Raw genomic sequence first — 21,787 nt, forward strand, 5'->3', positions numbered from 1 at the left:
TCAGAAAGCAGTCAACTTTGATGGGTCCTTTGGCCTAACTGTTTTCCGTATTTCATTGCAATAAAATACAAGATCTTCCTCCTCATTTTGACTTCAATCTTCTATTTTTGACTGGATATTAATTTGTATAACAATCTTGCACCTAAATGGCCTGACCACATAACAAAGGAATAAGAGAAACATACTGAGCTCTTTCACACAGTCGTTCACAAGCTGCTGTTCCTTCTCTTCATAAGTAATGGTTTCTGTCTTCAGCTGGCAGGCCTGTTCACAATATCAAAAAAATAAATAAATCAGAATTAACAATGCTTTAAGTTCTTGCTGTTTCTAGCATTACTGTAATGATTTCAAGTTCTATGTGTGTGTTTCTTTAAATGGTTGGTAAGTGTCAGAAGGACAAGGGGGTGAAAGAGGGAGGTGAGTGAGTGAGGTGATTGGTTGGTGACTGAGAGTGTATGCAGAGCTAAGGAGTGTGTGCGGACAGAGAAAAGGCAAGAGTGTTCAGTCAGACGTCAGCAGCTGTCAGTTGTGGTCAGTCTCCACAGAGTCAGAGAAGCAGTCTTCCAAACAGAAGCATATAGAAGTGCTGTGAAAGGCATTAAGATTCTAAAGGAGGAAGAAATATACTTAAGGGGGCATATTAGGCAAAATCTAATATTGCCAGAGTATTATAAGAGTGTAGGGGAAAAGCTGAAAGAGACTTGAGTAAAAAGGGAAAGATTTTACTGAGCAGCTTAACAAAACATCTTGTAACCAATACACTGCTTTTACCAATAAAGTTTTATGTTGTTTATTGTTAACTCAGAGTCATGTGCTGTTTAAAATATAAGAGTCTCATCCTCAGAACTACATAGTCCAATGAAGGAGCCTTAGAGCTTGGGCACAATACTGTGGGGAAGGTTAATTAAAGACTGGAATTAAATTCCTGGTGGTAGCAATGGATACTTTGAGTGAAAGAAACAACAAGAAATTTAAAACTACATCACACCTAACCACACAAAATAAAACAGAGGTACTGTGACAATTACCATTTGATTTTAAAGGGAAATGTATTTTTTTTGTACAGCTTGAGCCATAGTTCTGGGGGGGGGGATGGGGATCATTGATTTTCTCTTCCATGAATATAAGGAACAATTACAAGTTACTACCACTAGGTGTCATCACTGAAACTAGAAAAGCAAAACAACATATATAGGCCAGGGGCATGAACTTATTTATTTATTTATTTATATCTTCAACTTATATACCGCCCTGACCCCGAAGGGTCTCTGGGCGGTTTACATAGAGATTCTAGTGTTTCTTTCCCCTACTAAGGCCACATAGTACAGGGACGGGGCTGCCTACCGGCACCCAGGTGGTGGGCTTGCTGTTTGTTTCTCCGGCTCGGCTCCTTTAACTTAGATAAAGGTAAAGGTTCCCTTGCTCGAAAGCCAGTCAAATCCGACTATAGGGTTGCGGTGCTCATCTCCATTTCAAAGCCGAAGAGCCAGCGCTGTCCGAAGACGTTTCCGTTATCATGTGGCTGGCATGACTAAACACCAAGGCGCATGGAACGTTGTTACCTTCCCACCGAAGTGGTACCTATTTATCTACTTGCAATTTCTTGCTTTCGAACTGCTAGTTTTGGGTCAGCTTCTATTGAGCAGTCTGATCAAGCTGATAACCCCTTGCCCCATTGTCTACAGAGGTCATGGGCGTCGGGTATGGGAGTTTGAAGCTCCACGGGTACCTACTTTCAGGAATCTGCGGACAAGTGCACCCAGGTGTTCACTAAGATTCCTTGGTATCTGCAAACATGGGCAGCAAGGATTCCCCCACCACCAGTTCATTAGTGATAACTTAAGCGTGTTTCCCCCACAATCCCTGAATTTGAGAATTTATTTATTTTATTTATTTTTGCGACTTATACCATAGAAAGGTACACCATAGTAAAAATCTGGGCGGGTTTTCCAAGAATTGCCACTTTAACATTTTAAAGTGTTTCTTTCTTCTTCTTCTTGGGTTCTGCTCTATGGAATTCCATGAATGAAATTCCAAACAAAATGGAATGGGGAGAGTGACTCCTAACACTGGCAAGATTTAAAAAGCAACATATGTAAACAAAATGACAGTGGTAGGAGAACACACACAGCTAAGAGGTTGTCTTCTAAATGCTGACTGTATAAAAATACTGGGTGTAAAATGGAATACATACCTGGATGATCAGGTACAGTTGTACTCTGTACTTCCAGTGCCGTGTACAGCTTCCTGAAGTTTGTTTGCTTTGCTAATCTCATTAGTATTGTATTCTAAATTACACAAGTAAAAGATGACTTTATTATGCTGCCATTACTAGAGAAGTGATTTACCTCTGATCTAAGCACAACATTCTCTTCCTCAAGGTCCTTTAGTTTCTTCTGAAGAGAATCCAAATGAAAATAATTCTGGACGGATGAAGTTGATTCGTTTCTCTTCAGCCTAGTAAGAGGTACATTAATAGGTTTATTTTTGTCCAATTTTTGAGAGCACAAAGAATACACACCAGCTTTCTAACAAGCGGAGCTGTACAAAAGTATTTTTCACAGGCCTCAAAACTGCAGGTTAAAAGAAAACCAACTTTGCCATTTTCTTTATTCCACCCACTCCTAATGCCAAGCACGCTACAAAATATAAAAGAAAACAGCACTCTGCTCTCTACGGGAGATGGCTTAAAGAAGTGCAGTCTTATAGTTCCATGACAGGTGAAACCTACGAAGGGATCTAACAACAAAACAGCAGGCAGGCAGGGTTGCAACACTAACAATAAAGAGCTGTCAAAACCCACAAGATGTTGTGCTTTCTTTCTTGCTGCTGCTGTTTGAGAATTCATTGAAGCACTGATCAACCGGGTTAACATGAGTCTGGTATTGTGTACATGGCTTACATGCTGAGCTGCTGCTGGACACAAGTGAAGAAGGCTCACATCTTGTAGAATGAAAGGAAATCTTGTACATTGCATGTGAAGCCTGCCAACCAGAGGTGTCCTCTCTGCAACCAACGTCTATCTTCCCAGTCTCCCACCACAAACGTCAGAAGGCTTACTTGTCACGGCAACCATGGCTTCCAGGATTTCCTCTGTGCCTCTCTACTGGTCCAGTTGATCCACAGCCAGAAAGCGTGAAGGAAGAGAGTGCCCCCTCTGAAACTCAATCTTGTGGGCTGCTCCCAGCCCCCTCCCCCAGCTGACGGAGAGGCTGGCCTTTCTCTCCCTCTGTGCATTCTCGCTGTACAACTGACCTTCATGCTCTCTTGCCTCTCTCTGCAACCTCTGAGTCTTTGTATACATTTGTACAACCCCCCCCCGCACTTTTTAAAAGCCTCTGAAATGTAAATATGTTAAGTATGATGCTACTTTTTCACTGAGGAAAAACAAAGGGGCAACCTGGTGGTGAGGCCAAAAAAACTGCTATGTCTCAGCCACACGAGAGCCTCTTGGCATCACCAGACTTCCACAGCATCCACTGGAGTAAAGGAAAGTGCCTCTTAATAATTCACAAATAGCTTTCCCCTCATTACTAAGTAGCTGCAGCCTGCCTCTACACAGATACAATGAAGTGGCAAGAGGAAAGGTCCAGGGCAATGGTGCAGCTGGATTTTGCATAGATGGAACACAGCAGCCTAGGTCTCTAGCAATGTTCCCTCTAAGCTGTGGAGTCTTGTGAGCAAAAATTCTACTTTCTGAGCGGCTGGCATTAAAGCTGTGAGCGAGCGAGTTGGCTTCTTCATAAATTAGTTTGCTCTGGAGCAGTCTTTCCTGAGCTGAGATAAAAATGTGTGAGCCAGAGGCTAAAAAACTGTGAGCTAGCTCACACTAACTCAGCTTAGAGGGAACACTGGTCTCTAGTCCTCTCTTGACAGTCTTCCACACATGCTGACTAATTACTCTGCTGTCTTCAGTGGGATAAGTGTGCTACAAGTCTCAAGCTCTACTTGTATGGAGGCACAAATCTGTATTTTTATGGAGGTTTTAGTTATCCCAGTCAGAGTTTCCATTCACCACTGGAAGCCAGAAACATCCAACAGGGGGGCTGACCTATAAGCATACAGCACTGCATTTAGGGCCATTCTGGCAATAACTGCATAAATACAGCTGACTGTGGCCCACTCTTGTATTAATACGAGATTGCATGGCAAACTGCAAGATGCCAAGAAATGGCCCAGATGTATGTATAAGGACAGGACTGCAGCGCTCACCTACTGTTATGACAAAGGCAGATTTTTTTCATTGCTGGGTCTTTTCATCTAGAGTACGGAGTTCATCTCCATGCTCGTGTTTTTGCAGATGGTGCTCGCTGCAAGCACCATGCAGTGGTGTCAGATGTAGTGGATGGGTGCAAACAGAACTCCTACAGGATAGTGTGACCTATTTTCCCCATCCCATACATACGGAGTTGAACAGAAGGACTCTGGTTCACTCTCTTCAGCAGCGCTGGTATAAAACTGAAGCAGCTCATCTTTCATGGAAAGCTCATGCCGCAACTGAGAAACCTGAACAAATGAAGGGAGAAAGTCTGTCAATCATCTTCCAAGTGCATCCCGGAAAGCAAAAAAAACCTACTGTCAGCCTCTGTATGGTTTAGAGCAGTGATGGCGAACCTTTTAGAGACCGAGTGCCCAAACTGCGACCCAAAACCCACTAATTTATCGCAAAGTGCCAACACAGCAATTTAACCTGAATACTGAGGTGTTACTTTGAAAGAACAACTCATACATTAACTTAAGATGATCCAAACAAAGTAAGGAAAGCAATCCCAAATGCTTTCATTTACTTAAAATTATTTGGCAGAGAATTCGACACTTTTATGAGAGGCTGGGGCGATGGCACATGTGCCCACAGAGAGGGCTCTGAGTGCCACCTCTGGCACCCGTGCCATAGGTTCGCCACCACTGGTTTAGAGTATATGGTTCAGTCCATGGAGTTACTTGCAAACAGAGAGGACACTGTTCTGTGTCTGGGGTGGAACCATATAAAAATTCCACAATGATAAAAGGAAGGTTATTTGTCCCTCCTCTTTTCATTCCAAGTTGACAGTTCACCTCTGTGTTGATCTCTCTGTAGTAAATCAAATGGTCCTACATTGATTGAAAACAATCACAGCTTGGTGGTGACTCACACATAAGAAGCGCTACCACTTCAGGCTAGGTTCCGCAATGTGGCTCTCCATACCTAGGAGGCATCCCCAATGCCAACAAAGAACCATGAGATTAAATTATTATCTCCAGCTGAGTTTACCTTTCAGGTGTAACAGAACATTACTGCCACCTTACATCAATATTGCCAAGGCTTCTGGCTATAATCCAACGCACTTAGTGAACGTGGAGAAGCTATAAGAAAGAAAGGCCACAGATTCCTGAAAGTGCTGCCTCAATAACTGCTTTACTGGAGGTGTTCATCTTACCAGTCAAAAGCAGTGTTTAGAAAGATCAAAACAAATAAAACCCCAAACAGAACGTCGTATATCGTGAGTCCTGAAAACCTACATAAGTGCCACCAAGTTGCAACTGGCTTATGGCGACCCAGGCCAGGGGCTCTCAAGGGGCGTGAGAGGCAGAGGTGGTTTGCCATTGCCTTCCCTTGCAGAGTCTTCCTTGGCAGTCTTCTCATCCAAGTACCAAACCAACTTAGCTTCCAAGATCTGGCTATACCCTGCTGCCTTCCCTCTCACTGAAAATTTACACAAGTTTTTTTCTGCATAATGCTTAAAAACATCTGAATTAACATCTAAAAACACCTATGCCACTTACAACTTCATATCTTTGCACCATTTTATAAAGGTATATATGCAAAAACTCAGGAAGGAGCTCAATAGTATCTTATCCATAGTTATTCTTCCAAATTATTGAAGTTAGTGTCAAAAATATTTTTATTATTTAAATTGAGACGAGCAGCTCAATGAATTATTTTAATGATTGACTTTGATTTAAGAGATTTTAAAAATATTCGATGTGTTGAAGAATTTTAATTCACCTAGACTGTAAGAAAGAAGAAGAAGAAGAGGAGGAGGAGGAGATTAGATTTATCCCCCACCCTTCAGTACCAGAAGGAGTCTCAGAATGGCTTACAATCCCTTTCCCTTCCCCTCCACACAACAGACACTCTGTGAGGTAAGTCGGGCTAAGAGAGCTCTGAGAGAACTGCCCTTGAAAGGACAGCTCTGAAGGAACTTTTGACTGACCCAAGGTCACAACAGCAGCTGCATGTGAAGGAGTGGGGAATCAAACCTGGTTCTCCCAGATTAGAGTCCGCGCTCCTAACCACTACACCAATACATCATGTTATTTGGCTACGTAGGCTGTGCTACATTACAGTATGGTTTTATGCTGGGATAACAGAGAACAAAGGAAGGTTTGAAGAAGAAACAAATTATTCTGATTCTAGCATTTCCCTTATTTTTCCTCCTCTATTTCAGAGAAACATCACTGTTCTTCTGTAGTTGGCCTATATGATGCTCATATTGCAACTCAAAATTTGACTTAAAACCAAATCCTGTGCTTCATTTAAATGCTAATCAGAGTTAAGGTAAAGGTAAAGGTTTCCCTTGCTCGAAAGCCAGTCAAATCCGACTCTAGGGTTGCGGTGCTCATCTCCGTTTCACCAAGGTGCACGGAAGTGGTACCTATTTATCTACTTGCAATTTCTTGCTTTCGAACTGCTAGGTTGGCAGGAGCTGGAACTAGAGATGGGATGTGTTAAATCAGATTTTCAAAGTATTTTAAATCCAAAACTAATTACTTAAAGTACAACCACTAGTGGATGAACACTTTCACCCCAAATTCAGAAAAATGTGATGCGTGTAGGCAAATCTAAGGCAAAATACTTTTGTAGACATGGCATAGCTACCAAAATGTATTTTTACATATCCTTGACAGTTGAAAATGTGGCACACATTAGATGCCTCTAACGGTCTTAATAATCAAAACGAAACACAGTGAGGAAGATAGCCCCAAAGCCATTATGTCCAGACACTGAGAGATGAATTTGTTTAGTATTTGGCTCTGTGATATAAAAGGAGGAGCCTAACTGGATTTGCCAAAGAATTCCTGGTGCTGGAAATGTCAACACTGAAGGAATGGTACAGTGTTTCAAGGAAGGGCTTCTAGAAAAACAATTAAGTATAGTAACCTTAAACAAGGGAGAAAAAAAACACAGTGAAGACCAGTAGTCTTTGCTAAGACGACACATTTCCCTCATGCTGTCATAATACTAAGTGTCTATTTTCTTCTCTCACAGGCAATTTACAGTCAAAAAAATCAATTGACAATTGACAGACCAGAGACTAAACTGGTTGTGGATATATAGGATGGTGTTTACTCCAATGCACTCACCTCATTTTTCTTTAGTGCCTTACAATGCGTCTGAGTCTCAGTTTTCATAATTTACTACTACTGGAAAGAGTTGTACAGGACAGAAGTTAGTAGCACTTATTTGAAGCTGAGAAAGGGAAAAGGCTCTGTCCTTGAGACAGAAGGGGAAAAAATTAAATTTCAGTGGGTTTGAATGCAGTACACAAAAACATGGTGGCAAAGGAGTAGGAAGGGCAGATTTTAAACACTGAGTTAAGGGAAATATATGAAAAGGCCAGACAACTATGCCAGGGTCACTTTTACTACTGTCAGAACCTGGTCAAGTGAATTTGCAACCTCAAAAGTTAGTTAAATAATGATGGTTAGTTAAACTATACCACCATCTGACTTTTCATTAGAATCACATGGGGCAGACAACTTTGGATGTATGCATATTTCTTGATATTACGTGCCTGGTTATTTGCAATTCTGGCAATGTACAATCATTTGCCTCATGATTTCTTAATGAAATGTTCATATGATGATACGGCATTATGTACCACATTAACCTGAAGCAGCAAAATACTTTCATTACCGAGTCCTGGAGAATATATATTTTTTAAAAAAGGAGATGTGGACAGAAGTTTTTGTTGACATGGTATAATTTTCAGAATTTCTGGAAGAAACATGTTTCTTGTCTTTACAGCTGTTGGAAGTTGTGGACAAAGGAAGTGCCCAACAGTCTAAATCCAGAACAATTAGAATTGTGATAGTTAGGCACTGGCTCATATTTAAATACTTGGAGATCATAATATTATCATCAGACTTTTCTAAAGTGTCCTGGTTTTACCAGGTAAAATACAATTGTCCAAAACAACCTCCTGTTGCTTTGAAGCAGCATGTCTTACTACCTGAATCTTTAAATTGGTGAAAAGGTTATGTTAAGAGGGGGTATTGATCATCTGATTTCTCTGTCCCTGCTGTGGAGTTGTGTGTCAAGAACTGTTCATGTTCCGTCTCTCTCATTCACACACACATACACAACTGAAACATAGGATGGGAAGGAGCCTCAGAGATTCTGCTAAGGGCGGGTATAAAATAGCAGACAATGGATTCATAAGATTCCTAAATGAAAGCTAATAATTCCAAGTAATTCATTCCCAAACAAAAATTTCCTTAAAGCAAAATGCCTCTTTGGTACTTTTAGATATTGTTCTTGTATCTTCATGGGAATAACATCTAAGAGGCAAAAGGGCATAAGCGATGCTTTATTTAAAGTTACTGCAACACCTTCACATAATCTGGCTTTTAACATAAGAGACACATGATAATGCTACAATGTAGAAGGCGAGAACAATGGATTTCACTGATCGGGAAAAAATGGAAATATGATTGTGATTTTAAATGGCATTGTATGATGAAATATTTGATTCACAAGGAAAACACCATGTGATTTGTTAAGAGCTTTTAAAAATGTGCCAATGATTAGCTGTAACAAAAAAGCAAACATAAATGAAAAGTTCAAAGAGTTTGAAGAATGACTGAAAGAGCCGGGTGGGAATACAACTGATTAAGTGACTTGTAGTCCAACAAAATGCATAGCCATTAATCATGATGAAACTGCAGGCTAGAATGTGAAGGATGAGTAGAAATGGACCAAAACTGGAATTACCACAGTGATTCTCAGCCTAGACTGAGAGAGATCTCCATCCAAGTGGTGCCTTGGTACACTTCTGCTGTTCAGAAGAATGTGAGGATAATGGAGGACAAAAAACTTCACACCACAGGGAAGCAAGATGGGGATTCCAGTGACAGTACATGGAAGAAGTCCAATAAGCCCAGGAGATGGGTATGAAGCACAAGTGGATGAGTAAACAGTAACCGCCATCTATAAATTACCAGTGCTTAACAAAAGACACAAGGGAGGAGAAGGTGGGGAAGATGTTTGGGCAAACCGGAACAGATATGGAAATAAGGAGTCATTTAGGGCAGAGAGAGGCTGTCCTATTGGGTGGGGCTTCATAAGCCAGAGTCAAGCTACTTGGTGAAGTAGCTGTGGAAGTCCAAGCAGCTTGAGGATCCATTTTGTTTCCTCTTTATAGAGTATTATGGAACACACAAGGACAAAATTGCAAGACGCGAGGGCAAACAGAACCAAACAGGTTTGGCTTAGGGGAAAAAAGAGGTTTTCTTGACTGGAAACATTCAGCATATGTGATTGCCTTTACCTCTTCCCGGATATGTTCTACTTGTTCTTCAAGGAGTTCATTTCTCTCAGTTAAAGATTTATTCTTCTTTAGTAATGACTGGCCAATCCGAGCTGCTAATTCTAAATCTCGCTCTTTCTATAAAAAGGAAAGGGGAAAAAAATTGGTCTCAATTATTTGCTCATTTAGAAAATAACTACCATTTGAAAGCCCCAAAAGGTTCAATCTGTGTTTGAGGGAAAACAAGCATGACTGCTTTTCAAAACAGAAACCAATAATTTGTGCTTATTCTGTTTTCTTCTTGTTGTGCAGGAGACACCCATAATTAAGGAAAGCAGATATACGCCATAAATTTATTACAGATTATTTTAAAAAACCAGAGTCCTCATGCAGGTGTAAGAAAGTTAATGAAGGTCCCGGTCACACGGAGAATTTGCCTTGGGAGAGGCACGACTGCTGGGTGGATTAAACGGGCTCGATCATACGGAAATATCTGGGAAGTGTCGCCCGCCCGTCCCCAGCCCGTAGCTTACTGCTGAAGATGCAGAGTTAAAAAGTACCGCCCACGAGCTACTAGCAAATGGTTTGCCATGGGCCGCAGATAAACTGTCTCCGTCTGATCGCCCCAGTGCGCTCCTTTTGCCCCGATGAAGCGCTGCAAGAACCATGCACCGACGAAAACGCAGTTTGCCGCTGTCACGTCTGATCACGTTGCAGCTCAAATTGCGATGGCGCTAATAGCCACACCTCCTCCCCGTATTATCTGGCCCGTGTGACCGGGGCCGAAGTACAATTTTTATTACTTTGTTTGAAAATTGTTAGTGTTTGTCAAGCATATCGAGTAAGAGCAGGGAATCTATGTTTTGTGTGGGTTTTTTAAAAAATGCTTAGAATTTATACAGTATTCTTCCTAAGTATTCAAAGCACATAATCTCTATTATCTCAGTTATTCTTGCAGCCATTTTGCAACAGTATTATCACTCCAGCACAGCAAGTGGAGGACTGAGACCATAGTGCATCTCTAAATGGTATTCCCACCTAAATCCACTGAAGTCAATAGGCTTGGAAGAGTGTCTTTTTTGGATTACATTGCCAGAGGCATGCTTAAGTTCATCCACTGAGCTCCTAGATGAACTGATCTGAGACATGAAACATGTTTCTTCAGAGTTTATGTGTTTGATTAATATACTACAATGGAGAGAATGTACCAGTGCATTCCCCCTGCCCACTTTTCCATAATCAAGAGATGCAAAGAGAGGAGGCAAAGTAGGTTACAGTCAAATGTCAGGGATTTCAATATATGGGGGCAGCCTTCAGACACAGATTTACTAAGCATAAAGCTGGGTGCTCAGACTTGAGGTGATCTCCTCAAGTGCTAAAAGTTTTGAGTTTCTTATTCCTTAATAATGAACCTGTAGGAAATTAACCTTAGTAATGGACATTTGATAAATGCAGCTGAACTAGTTTTTCAATTACCTCTAAATCTCAGTCCTAGACTTGTTTACTCCTAAATCTCCATGATTTCATTAATTCCTAGTTAGCATGCTACGCTAAAGCTGGATGGCTTAAGGAAAGAACAACCCCAACCCAGTTAGCTGCAATTCACTTTGAAATTAATAGAGCAAATTAGTTGTGGACATTCTAATACCCACTGTTTTTAAAGAGGCTTAGTCACAGCTAACATTAGCTAAATTGCATTCTGTATTGGTTGTTGTGTAATCTTATACTTGACAAAAAAAATTCTGTGTGGTCATATGGTGCGGCTACACTAAAAATGTAAACACTTGTAAAGGTGCACTAGGGTATTGATGTGTGTTTTTGTTGTCTATGAACACAATCACCACAATGCAGCAAAATTTCCACAACTTGGCCGCAGATAAGTGGGACTTCATTTCCCATTACTAAAAATCTATCTAGTTTTTTCAATAGGATTTAGATGAAACTAACTTAGGCTGGATTGTGCCCACTATCAGCACAAGGAACAACACAAAAACCTTGTGTTAGCAACTATTTTTATTCTTATGTGCTTACAGAACATATAGATTTACCAAGGCAGGAAAATAATGGTTTCTGATAAGTTTTCCAAAGGAACCTCACCATTCTAAAACAAAATGTATCTTGTATGAACATGGAATACTTGCCTCTTCAAGAAGACGTGTAACAGCATCAATGTCATTGTATGTTTTAGTCATCTGGCCCACTCTTTCAGCACATAAAACTATAAAGAAAAAGGGAAATTATTCATGTTCTTTCCCATTGAATGGCAGAAATTGACAACATTTTATATAAACATGCATTTTTAGTGTATGCTTGTTTGTCATCAGAGCACAAAGTTATATCACTTCTCAAAATTACTTAAGGCAGAATCCTACACAGTTACCCAAAAACTAAGCCCTGCCATATTAAATTGGACTGACTCTCAAGAAAGCACACACAGAATTGCCACTTTACTCTTAAAAATATTTAAAAGCTCAATGGAATTTATTTTTTTAAGTTATATCACTTCTCAAAATTACTTAAGGCAGAATCCTACACAGTTACCCAAAAACTAAGCCCTGCCATATTAAATTGGACTGACTCTCAAGAAAGCACACACAGAATTGCCACTTTACTCTTAAAAATATTTAAAAGCTCAATGGAATTTATTTTTTTAAAAAATAGAGCAAAAACTCACTTCTACATAGCTATCACTTCTAGCAAAAACTCACTTCTACATAGCTATCACTTCTACACAGCGATCACTGAAGTGTAAAGCAATATAATATAATTGAGACCAAGACGACATCACTGCTCTGATCTGGCCAGTGAATCAGTTCCTTATGGACTTTAAATGTTTTCTGAAGGCCATGGATATATTAGTTGATACTCAGACCTACAATTGTGCTATGTTAAAGTTCTCATTCCACAATCCATGGAAAGACTGCAAAGTCCTATCCTCGGCATGGCACTTTAGAGGGAGGCAAAAGGAAATGCTTGCTTTCAGATCTTGTGCATCTTTTTGTTTCCACCAATACAGTGCACTGCTGAGAGAGCACAGCAGCTTGTCATAACACTGCCTTGAGAAGAAGCCCATTAACATGCAAAACAACCACATAGCATTACCCTTCCCTGGCTGCTTGCATGCTGCATGACCTTGATTGTGTATTGACACATAAAAAGATACAGCAATGTCCAAATACCATTTTTAAAGAACTCATTATGCAAATATAAAAACGGCACGTATCAATCCTTATCAATTTTCTCCCAGCTAGTGACCTTGCTGTACGCATGGGAGTGCCCCTGTGCTGGCTGTTTGGGTTGCAGCTCTTTGTGATTATAGTTTTACTGTGTCTAGAGAAAAGTTATGATGGGATTGTGCCCTTGTTCAAGTAGAGACTGCAGTTGACAGTCTAAATATGATTTTGCAAGTGCAGGTCAACAAGGGGGGAAAGTACACTATAGAGAGCAATGCGGAAACATTCTGATTAATGTCTCTGCATTTTCAATAGGTTTCATTAGTGTTTTTTTCCAGGAGACTTCGAACTCATACAGGGAGGAGAGACATTTTGCAAGTCTAAGAGAGACCTACGTGAGTTCTAAAAAAACTTCAGTTTCTTATACATTTCTCCGTGTTGCAGAAACAGCTGAAATGTTGTCATGTTCAAATACCATGTAACTGACGTGCAATATCATCACCTGACGATGGCCCGTGTGCCCTGCATTTTTTCACACCCTCCCACCCCAAGCTGCATGTGGAATGTTACCATTACTTGAAACAGTCCCTGATTCACTGGAAGCATTTCGGTTTCTAATACAAAGTCCTATTGCAGACTATACTACAAACCATAGAATAAAGAGTTCTAAAAATAGAATAAAGGTTGTTGCAGCTTCTGGATTACATCCAGTGAGTGGTCGCTGTGTCTCCACCGAGCCAAGGTGGAATTCCACATTGTCTGCTATGGAATGGCTGCATTGTTACGTCTTCATAGCAGACAGTGGGACCTCAGTGGGGGCCTGCAGATGGCATTTAAGTCTGAAAATGAAAGGCTGTGAAGATTTCAGGACACACTAAATACAAATTGCTCAAGAAAAAATGCTGTATGTATATACCTTTACCATTCTTGTATAGAAAAGCAGCAAAAGGCCTTAATTTTTCTCACTTGTCAGTCAGAATCTATAGTACAAACATCCTATTAACAATGCTTTTGCTTGGTCAGTGAATCATTTCAAACAGACAAGCACCACAGTACTTAGTGGTGACGATGGTGTTGATCACAAAAGTACTCTCCTGTGTCACACATACCACAGGTCATGATGCTACATAATTAAACATAATTGATTACCATTGGTGGAAAGAGAAAACAAGTCACCTTCCAAGTATAAATGACTAACAACAAGAAGAAGAAGAGATTGGATTTATACTCCGCCCTTCACTACCCAAAGGTGTCTCAGAGCAGCTTACAAACTCCTTTCCCTTCCCCACCCCACAACAGACACCTTGTGAGGTAGGTGGGGCTGAGAGAGCTCTGACAGAAACTACTCTTTTTCAAGAACAGCTCTTATCAGAACTACGGCTTGCCCAAGGTCATCCAGCCAGCAAGTGGAGGAGTGGGGAATCAAACCCGGTTCTCCCAGATTATAGTCCGCGCACTTAATCACTACACCAAACCACTACACCAAAATGATTCAAGTGCTCTTTTGTTATGCCTTAGTATACACATTTACTGCATGATGTTTGGAAAGATATTACTGATGTAGCTCATGCGCAGTGTCAGTTTTCCTTTTTCTGGGGCACAATTACTTTAAAGAAATTTGGACTTAATTTATCTTAAATGAATTAAGCCATGTCAGAACAACAACATATGTACTGTCCACCTCAAAATTAATTGAAACTCTGAAAAGATAACTTCATTGTGGAGAACTGTCTGCCTTACAGCACTTTCCTATTCAGAAAATGGATTTAATTCGCTACAGGTAATATATTTACAAATCTCACATATCCCTGAAAGATGTTGCAACTATGAAATATTAACAGGAAGAAGTGATCTAATCAAGAGGAAATGAATTTTCTAAATATCTGGTACATTTCTTAACTAAAAATCCTGACAATTGGATGTGACTAAAGTTTACATCTTCTTTTAAGATAAATTACACAAACAAATGCCTTAAAAAGAAAACAGGCCTCATGTCATCCTCATTGGCTGGCTTCCACTGCAAACACATATCTAGGTGCTGTATGATCATATATAGGAAGGTGAGAACCAGGGTGGTACAGTTCTGGGGAGTTGGACTAGTCCTGGGGAGACCCAGGTTCAAATCCCCATTCTTCATGAAATTCACTGGCTCATTTTGGGTCATTCGGTTTCTCTTAGCCTAAACGATCCCATAGGGTTGTTCTGAGGATAAAATGGAGGTCAGAATCAAGTCTGCTGCCCTGGATTTTGTGGAAGAGTAGGATACAAAGGTAATAAATAAGGCACTTCCAGCACTAGTGGAGAATGTCACCAGACATACTTCTGTTTCATAAATGTGGTTATATGGTTGCTCCTGGTGGGAAAGGGGAGTGATGAAACACAGAAGGCGACAATGAGAATCCCCATGGTTCTAGTCAAAGTTGGGAGGAATTTTGGTTTGGAAGGGATCTGAAGAGTCCTGGCACAATTTCCTAATCCAGCTGGATCCACTATACCTTCCTGAACATCATTCCTAGGAAATGAGCCCATATAAAAGGGAGGAATACAGCCTATATTCATCTTGATAACAGCAGATAAGAGGCAAACTATCCAAAAGCATCTGGCACTTTGTCTGCTTATCTTTCCTTTGCCTCCCCAGCTCAGCTAGCACAGCTTGTTCTCCCACCAAACTGGGGCAGGTGGGAAGACAAAACGGCCCTGGGAAAGGGCCACCCCCCCCTTCAGTCACCACACCCTGCCTCACCTCATGAAGGACTGGTCAGCCCCAAAGAAAAGAGACGCCCTAATGTTCCCTCTAAACTGTGGAGTCTTGTGAGCAAAAATTTGTGAGCTGCTGGCATTAAAGTTGTGAGCAAGTGATTTGGCTACTGCATAAATTAGCTTGCTCTGGAGCCATCCTTCCTGTGAGCTAAGACAAAAAATCTGTGAGCTGGAGGCTAAAATTCTGTGAGGTAGCTCACACTAAACTCAGCTTAGAGGGAACACTGGCCCTGGCATTCCTCCTTACCCCCTTCACCCCGTACAAGCTAGCAGGGCAAAGGTGGGCACCACCATGCTTCTGCTCTCCAGACAAAGGATGCCTAAGTTGATACAGCGTAAAGCTAAATGTTGTTCTGGCTTTGCTCCTTTTCACTGGCCTGGAAATGCTGGGGCTGGCAAGGAGAAATGTGGCATAGGGTGAAGCTGGGTGTTGCCGTGACCATGCTCGTCTTCACAGGCCTAAGTGAGGAAGAGTGTAGGTACAGTGGCTTCCTGCCCCACCCTATACCAGCAGCATGTATATGCCTCCTCACTGGCTCCCTACAGTGGGGATGGATGGGGCTTAGGGCAAACAGCCCATCCGGATTTCCCCTAGTAAAGTAAATGGTCAGTTTGCTCCTGCACTCCATTACCAGGCTCCATAATCCAAAGGCACGCTGCACATCTTTCTACACTGTTTCCATAAACAAGGAATGTGTTTTGCTATCTGAAACTGATGAAGCAACAGAGCAATTGGATATGCTAATCGAAGAATGGTATTTTGATGCCTACTACGATGGAGTCAGAATTGCACTTGTTCTAGTCTCTCTTTTGCTGCTCATGGTGCAGTTGTACTATTTATCCACTGACCTTTCCCCCCACATTTCCCATCATTTGTTAGAGCCTCCCTCTGTGCTCCAACATTATTTACAAGGCATTTTTCTCCATCCTTCGGTTTCAATTTTGGTCTGCCACCCGGATACAGACACGTATGGCTGCCATACACAGCTGCACTAGCAACACAGCTGCACTACACTTGCAACCTTGATAATGTCTTCCTATGCTGTCTTTAATCACAGGCTTACCCTAACAGATAATCTACTGCACTAAACTGTGTCCATGTTGTTCACCCTGTGGTGGATAACACCCTGTTTATGCTCACAGATGCATCAAGTAAGTGGGCTGCACAACTTTATGGGCTGCCCATACAGCTGTAATACCCCGGGATGCTTGAACACTGTAGCTATAAGCTAATGTGCTCACACACTGGTCAGTGCACCAAGTTCTTAACTTACTCTGCTGAAATATGATCAGTAAAGGCAAACCTTAAAGCATCTTTTCTACCAAACTGAAATAATCTGTTTTGCATCTGTATACTCAGCCTAGAGGAAATTGACAAATAACTCTCAGCTGTTCGTCCAACCACTTGCAACCTTGATCTGTGCCCATTGTAGCTAGTTAAAGCTGATTGTGATGGGCTAGGAGGTGCCCTAAGGGATATCACCAATAAGTCCCTCTCTGAGGGACTGTTCCCTGGGGCATTCAAGGAAGCAGTGGTTTGCCCTCTCTTTAAAAAACCATCCTAGGACCCGGCCGAATTGGCTAACTATCAGCTGGTTTCCAATTTGCCCTATTTGGGCAAATTAATTGAGAGGGCAGTGGCGATTCAGTTGCAGAGCTTTTTGGATGACACTTCCATACTAGATCCCTTCCAGTCCGGCTTCTGACCAGGCCACGGGATGGAGACAGTACTGGTTGCCCTCACGGATGACCTTCGGAAGCATCTAGATAGGGGTGGCTCGGCAGTGTTGTTCCTGTTAGGTCTGTTGGCGGCGTTCGACACGGTCGACCATCAACTACTGATCCATTGCCTTGGTGATGCTGGGATTCAGGGGTCTGCCTTGCAGTGGCTTTCCTCGTTCTTTCAGGGTCAGGGACAAATGGTGGCACTAGGGGAACAGATGTCCCGAAGGCACCTGATTGTTTGTAGTGTGCCCCAAGGGGCGATACTTTCCCCGATGCTATTTAACATCTATATGCGCCCCCTTGCCCAGATTACCCCGGAGGCATGGGCGCAGATGTCACCAGTATGCAGATTACACCCAGCTCTATCTGTTCCCCCTCTCTAGTCTGGGAGATCTGAACCTGGCATTGCAGGCTATGAATGAGCTGACTGAAATTGAATCCAACAAAGACAGAGGTCCTGAGCCGGGGGTAGGGATCCCATTCCCAACGGTGTACCATTGGTGCCGGTGTCGGAGGTTAGGAGTTTGGGAGTGCTCCTGGTTGCCTCCTTAATGATGGAGGCCCAGGTAGCAGCCACTGCTAAGTCAGCTTTTTATCATCTTTGGCTGATTAGGCAGTTGGTTCCCTTCCTTGAATGCAATGACTTGGTGACAGTGATCCATGCAATAGTCACCTCGAGGCTAGACTACTGTAACACTATCTACGTGGGGCTGCCCTTGTCCCAAATCCAGAGGCTTCAGCTGGTGCAGAATGCAGCGGTCAGGCTGTTGTTGGGTCTCCCCATGCGGGAGCACATTTGGCCTGTGCTAAAAGCACTGCACTGACTGCCTATAGCATACTGGATTCGCTTCAAGGTGCTGGTGCTTACCTTTAAAGCCCTTTATGGTCAGGGGCCTACCTACCTGAGGGACTGCCTTTCCCCATATGTTCCCCAGAGAGCACTGTGCTCAGGATTGCAAAACCATTTGGCCCTTCCAGGTCCCAAAGACGTCAGGCTGGCATCAACTAGGGCCAGGGCCTTTTCAGTGGTGGCTCCACGGTGGTGGAATGAGCTCCCGGAAGACCTCAGGGCTCTTCAGGACCTTTAACAGTTCCGCAGGGCCTGCAAGATGGAGCTCTTCCACCAGGCCTTTAGTTAAGGAGCTGCACCCAACACACTAAGGCCCTGTGCCCAATACCACCACCGATAGCCTGAGCTTCACCGATTCTAACATGAAATACTGACTACATTTACTAGAATGTTGATGCTACTCTGCTTTTGCCATCACCATTTAAATTGTTTACTAGCACCTTATGTTGTGTTTTTAAGCTTTTACTTATATTGTTTTAGCTATGGCATTTTATGTAAGCCACCCTGAGCCTGCTTCAGTGGGGAGGGGAGGGTATAAATCAATCAATCAATCAATCAATCAAACAAACAAACAAATACAGAAGTGTAATTTTAGTACTATGGAGTGCTCTTATTATTCAGGATTAAAACATATAAAGTTTGTCCTGATATAAATCTCTGCCTGTGAAGCTCTTAATACAATGTACCTGCAAGAACAGTATGTACTAAAAGCTCTTCTAGGTCACAAAAGCGCACCCCCCCCCAATCAGAAACAAATCATCTGGAAGACAACATTTTGATGCACAGTCACTAAAGTCACATCTGAATACTACTTCAGAATACAATAACTGGTTAAAAGTCTGCAAATAATTACTTTAAATATATATTAAAATACAGCAGATACAACTGGCAATGAATTTTCCTTCATTTCTGTTAAGTCGCTCGCTTAACAAAGTAATAGGAGAGTGATTCAGCAAGAACACAGCTTTATTCTTCAACTCGAACACAACTCCAACACGGATCAACATCTGATAGCCAGAACAGCCTATACGTCGCAGCTGTCCTGCTTTTAAACATTCCCGGCTAATGTAGCCACACCCACTGTACAAATATCAACCGATGAGGTTGCGGAGATAAGGTCCAATCATATTAGTTCCCGCTCAGGGAGCTTGCTTGAAGTGATTGGCTTGTTACTTCCTGGGCTAGCAATACTATTGGATGGATTTGGATCCTAGCCCAGGACGAAGCTTAACATTATAGTTCAGTTAGATGTTTCACAATCTGTCATGCATTCAAGTCAGCTTTGAATACACTACAATTTCTTTCCTTTGTTGGTCCCCAACACTTGAGGAAGTAACTTCTGGCATACATTCCTTCCCCCTCTCTAAGATCTAATACAGATCATCTTCTGATAGCTTCATCAGATCAGTGGCCACGCTTTAGAGGGCTCGCTCAGTGATGGCCCCCAAATTATGGAACCAATTGCCCAGAAAGGTCTGTCAAATTTGAGGTCGGGCCCTTTACAGCTAGCTTTAAATCCTTTTGTATTTAAGCAAGCATTTTATGATTACCTGTTTGCTTTTACTGAACACTGTGTTTTGTTTTCTCCATTTATCTCTTTCAGATCTTTTTATTGATGCTATAATTGTATTTTGGTTTACTCTCGATCCCTGCCTTGAGAATCACTTGAAAGAGAAAGCAATATTTTCTAAATGAATAAACTGGGAAAATGCAAAAACAGCTAGAACATAACTAAGAAAATTCACAATAAGAAATAAAGCCATGCCATTGCTTCTTGGCCTTTTGGCTAAGATCAAGTGAAGAAATAAAACTATGTCAAATAGACAAAACAGTGTTATGAAATGTAGATCACATCGATGGTACTCAATAAATTGCATAATCATACATAAACAGATTTTTCTAATAAAGTGCTCATTTTTTAAATCTTGCTGTATTTAACAGTAGAGGAGGAGAACTCCAATTTCAAAGGGTACAATGGCCATTTCCCTGTAGCACAGAACAACCCCTCCCCCACACACATATCACATAACTTCTAAAAAGCACATGAAAAGAATCCATATTCACCTTAAATATAAATACATTCCTTCAGACTAAAAAGTGTTCTATCTGAAAGCTCTTGCCTGTGTTAATTCCCAGTGGAACAGCAGCCTATTATAGAGACAGTATAGCAAATGAAGGACACGGTATTTCAAGTCCAGGAACACTGGTCTCTTTTCCATACTTTTACAGTAACAGCATATCTTGATTAGCACAGTGGGAGGAGGATGAGATACATAATTAGAATAGCACAACATAAAACCCAAATAATGTGTTGAAAACTGTCTCAGTTAGGGATATTTAGAATAGCACAGCATGAAACCCAAATAATGTGCTGAAAACTGTCTCAATCTTGACAAATTGGGGGCCCATTTGTGGTCTGTTTGCCGAGTCCGTGCATTTCTGGTGTTGACAGACCACTCACAGACCACATTTTTTTCAGTGGTCCATTTGGTCCATTGGGGCGGTCCGTCAGGGCCCTATTTAAATGCCTTCGGAGCCCACTTCTGGGTTGCACGAACCACAAACCTCCACAGGCCTCAATTTTTCTGATCCGTGCCCATCCCTAGTTTCTATGCTTCCTACACAGCTGCTGGAAAGCATCAACAGGATCCATTTACAAGGATATAGAACAGGATACGAAACAGTTTTCTTTAATAAACTACAGATATCACAACTAAAAATGATGGCTTGCTGTATTTCATGAATCATGTAGAAGTCTGAGTAAAAATGTACTAAAGCAGTAGGAAACTTGGAGACATGGATAGGAGAGAATGTATGAAATAAGAGGTCTTTATATGGCAGGCTACTGTCATGCTCTGTCGGGGAACCTTAAAGTATGTCATGGCACATCAGTCTCTGCATTGTGGACTTTCTATCCCTGTGCACTCTTAGAGATGATTACCTCAGCTGTGTTTCAAATCACACAAATACTATATTACAAAGTTCAATTTCCATGGTAATATATACACACAATGGTAACGTATACACACAACCATTATTTTTTTGCTGCAGTTCCTTAACGTTCTGTAATTTGATAGCTTATGACTCCTAACCCCACAATGCATGGAGTTGCACAAGTCTCATGTTGCAACTAGATCTGCCTGCCTCTCCTGTGGTACAGAAATGTCACACCAGGCAGTGAACTGTGGCTCAGGGAAACGACTTCCTTAGAGCTTTTTGAGAGCTGTGGACATGTATACAACTGCACACCTTGCGATAATCACAAACAACACTGAATGGAGTAGAGAGCTATTACTAACAGAAGGCAGCATTACCTGCTTCAGTGGCCTCAATGGACCACCATTACCTGTTTCGATTAAGGACAAAATTATTATCCAAAGAACACGAGATGTTATATATACAGATACACGAATGAGGAACATAGAATACAAGAGGACTCAATGACCAGTGGTATTATAAGCAATTACCCTGACTTCTCAACAACCTTGTCTGGCTTGCACATGCATGCTCGTTGGAGAAAAAACTGAAAAATACTCATACAGTGAATTCTGTACACAGAGGTAAACAGACACAGCTATATCAAAAAGCACTTTCAGAAATGTTTTAAAACATTTTATGCTCAAGCAAATGGTACAGCTTGTACAGCCTTGCTACTGTAGGTGTTTTAATTTTGCTACCTTATCTTAAAAGGGATGTTGCCATCACAAGTCACCCACAGTGTGCTTCAATAATCTATATTAAGGGAGGCTCCAAGATTAGATATTATGCTC

General features: G+C 41.6%; 1 protein-coding gene across 6 annotated transcripts in view; it reads right to left on the reverse strand.

The window, feature by feature from the left end:
* TRAK1 (trafficking protein, kinesin binding 1) overlaps positions 1-21,787 on the reverse strand; it is a 97,325-nt gene that overhangs the window by 31,364 nt on the left and 44,174 nt on the right. For all 6 annotated transcript variants that reach the window (XM_015410466.1, XM_015410465.1, XM_015410467.1 and 3 more), the window contains 5 exons: positions 11,651-11,727; positions 9,531-9,647; positions 4,406-4,506; positions 2,349-2,457; positions 186-264 (listed from right to left, as the gene is read on the reverse strand). In XM_015410466.1, the coding sequence (XP_015265952.1) occupies positions 186-264; positions 2,349-2,457; positions 4,406-4,506; positions 9,531-9,647; positions 11,651-11,701 (457 nt within the window). In that variant the 5' untranslated portion in view covers positions 11,702-11,727. The remainder of the gene's footprint in view (positions 1-185; positions 265-2,348; positions 2,458-4,405; positions 4,507-9,530; positions 9,648-11,650; positions 11,728-21,787) is intronic.

The sequence above is a fragment of the Gekko japonicus genome, unplaced genomic scaffold, assembly GCF_001447785.1.
Source record: "Gekko japonicus isolate JY-2015 unplaced genomic scaffold, Gekko_japonicus_V1.1 scaffold2102, whole genome shotgun sequence".
NCBI lineage: Eukaryota > Metazoa > Chordata > Lepidosauria > Squamata > Gekkonidae > Gekko > Gekko japonicus.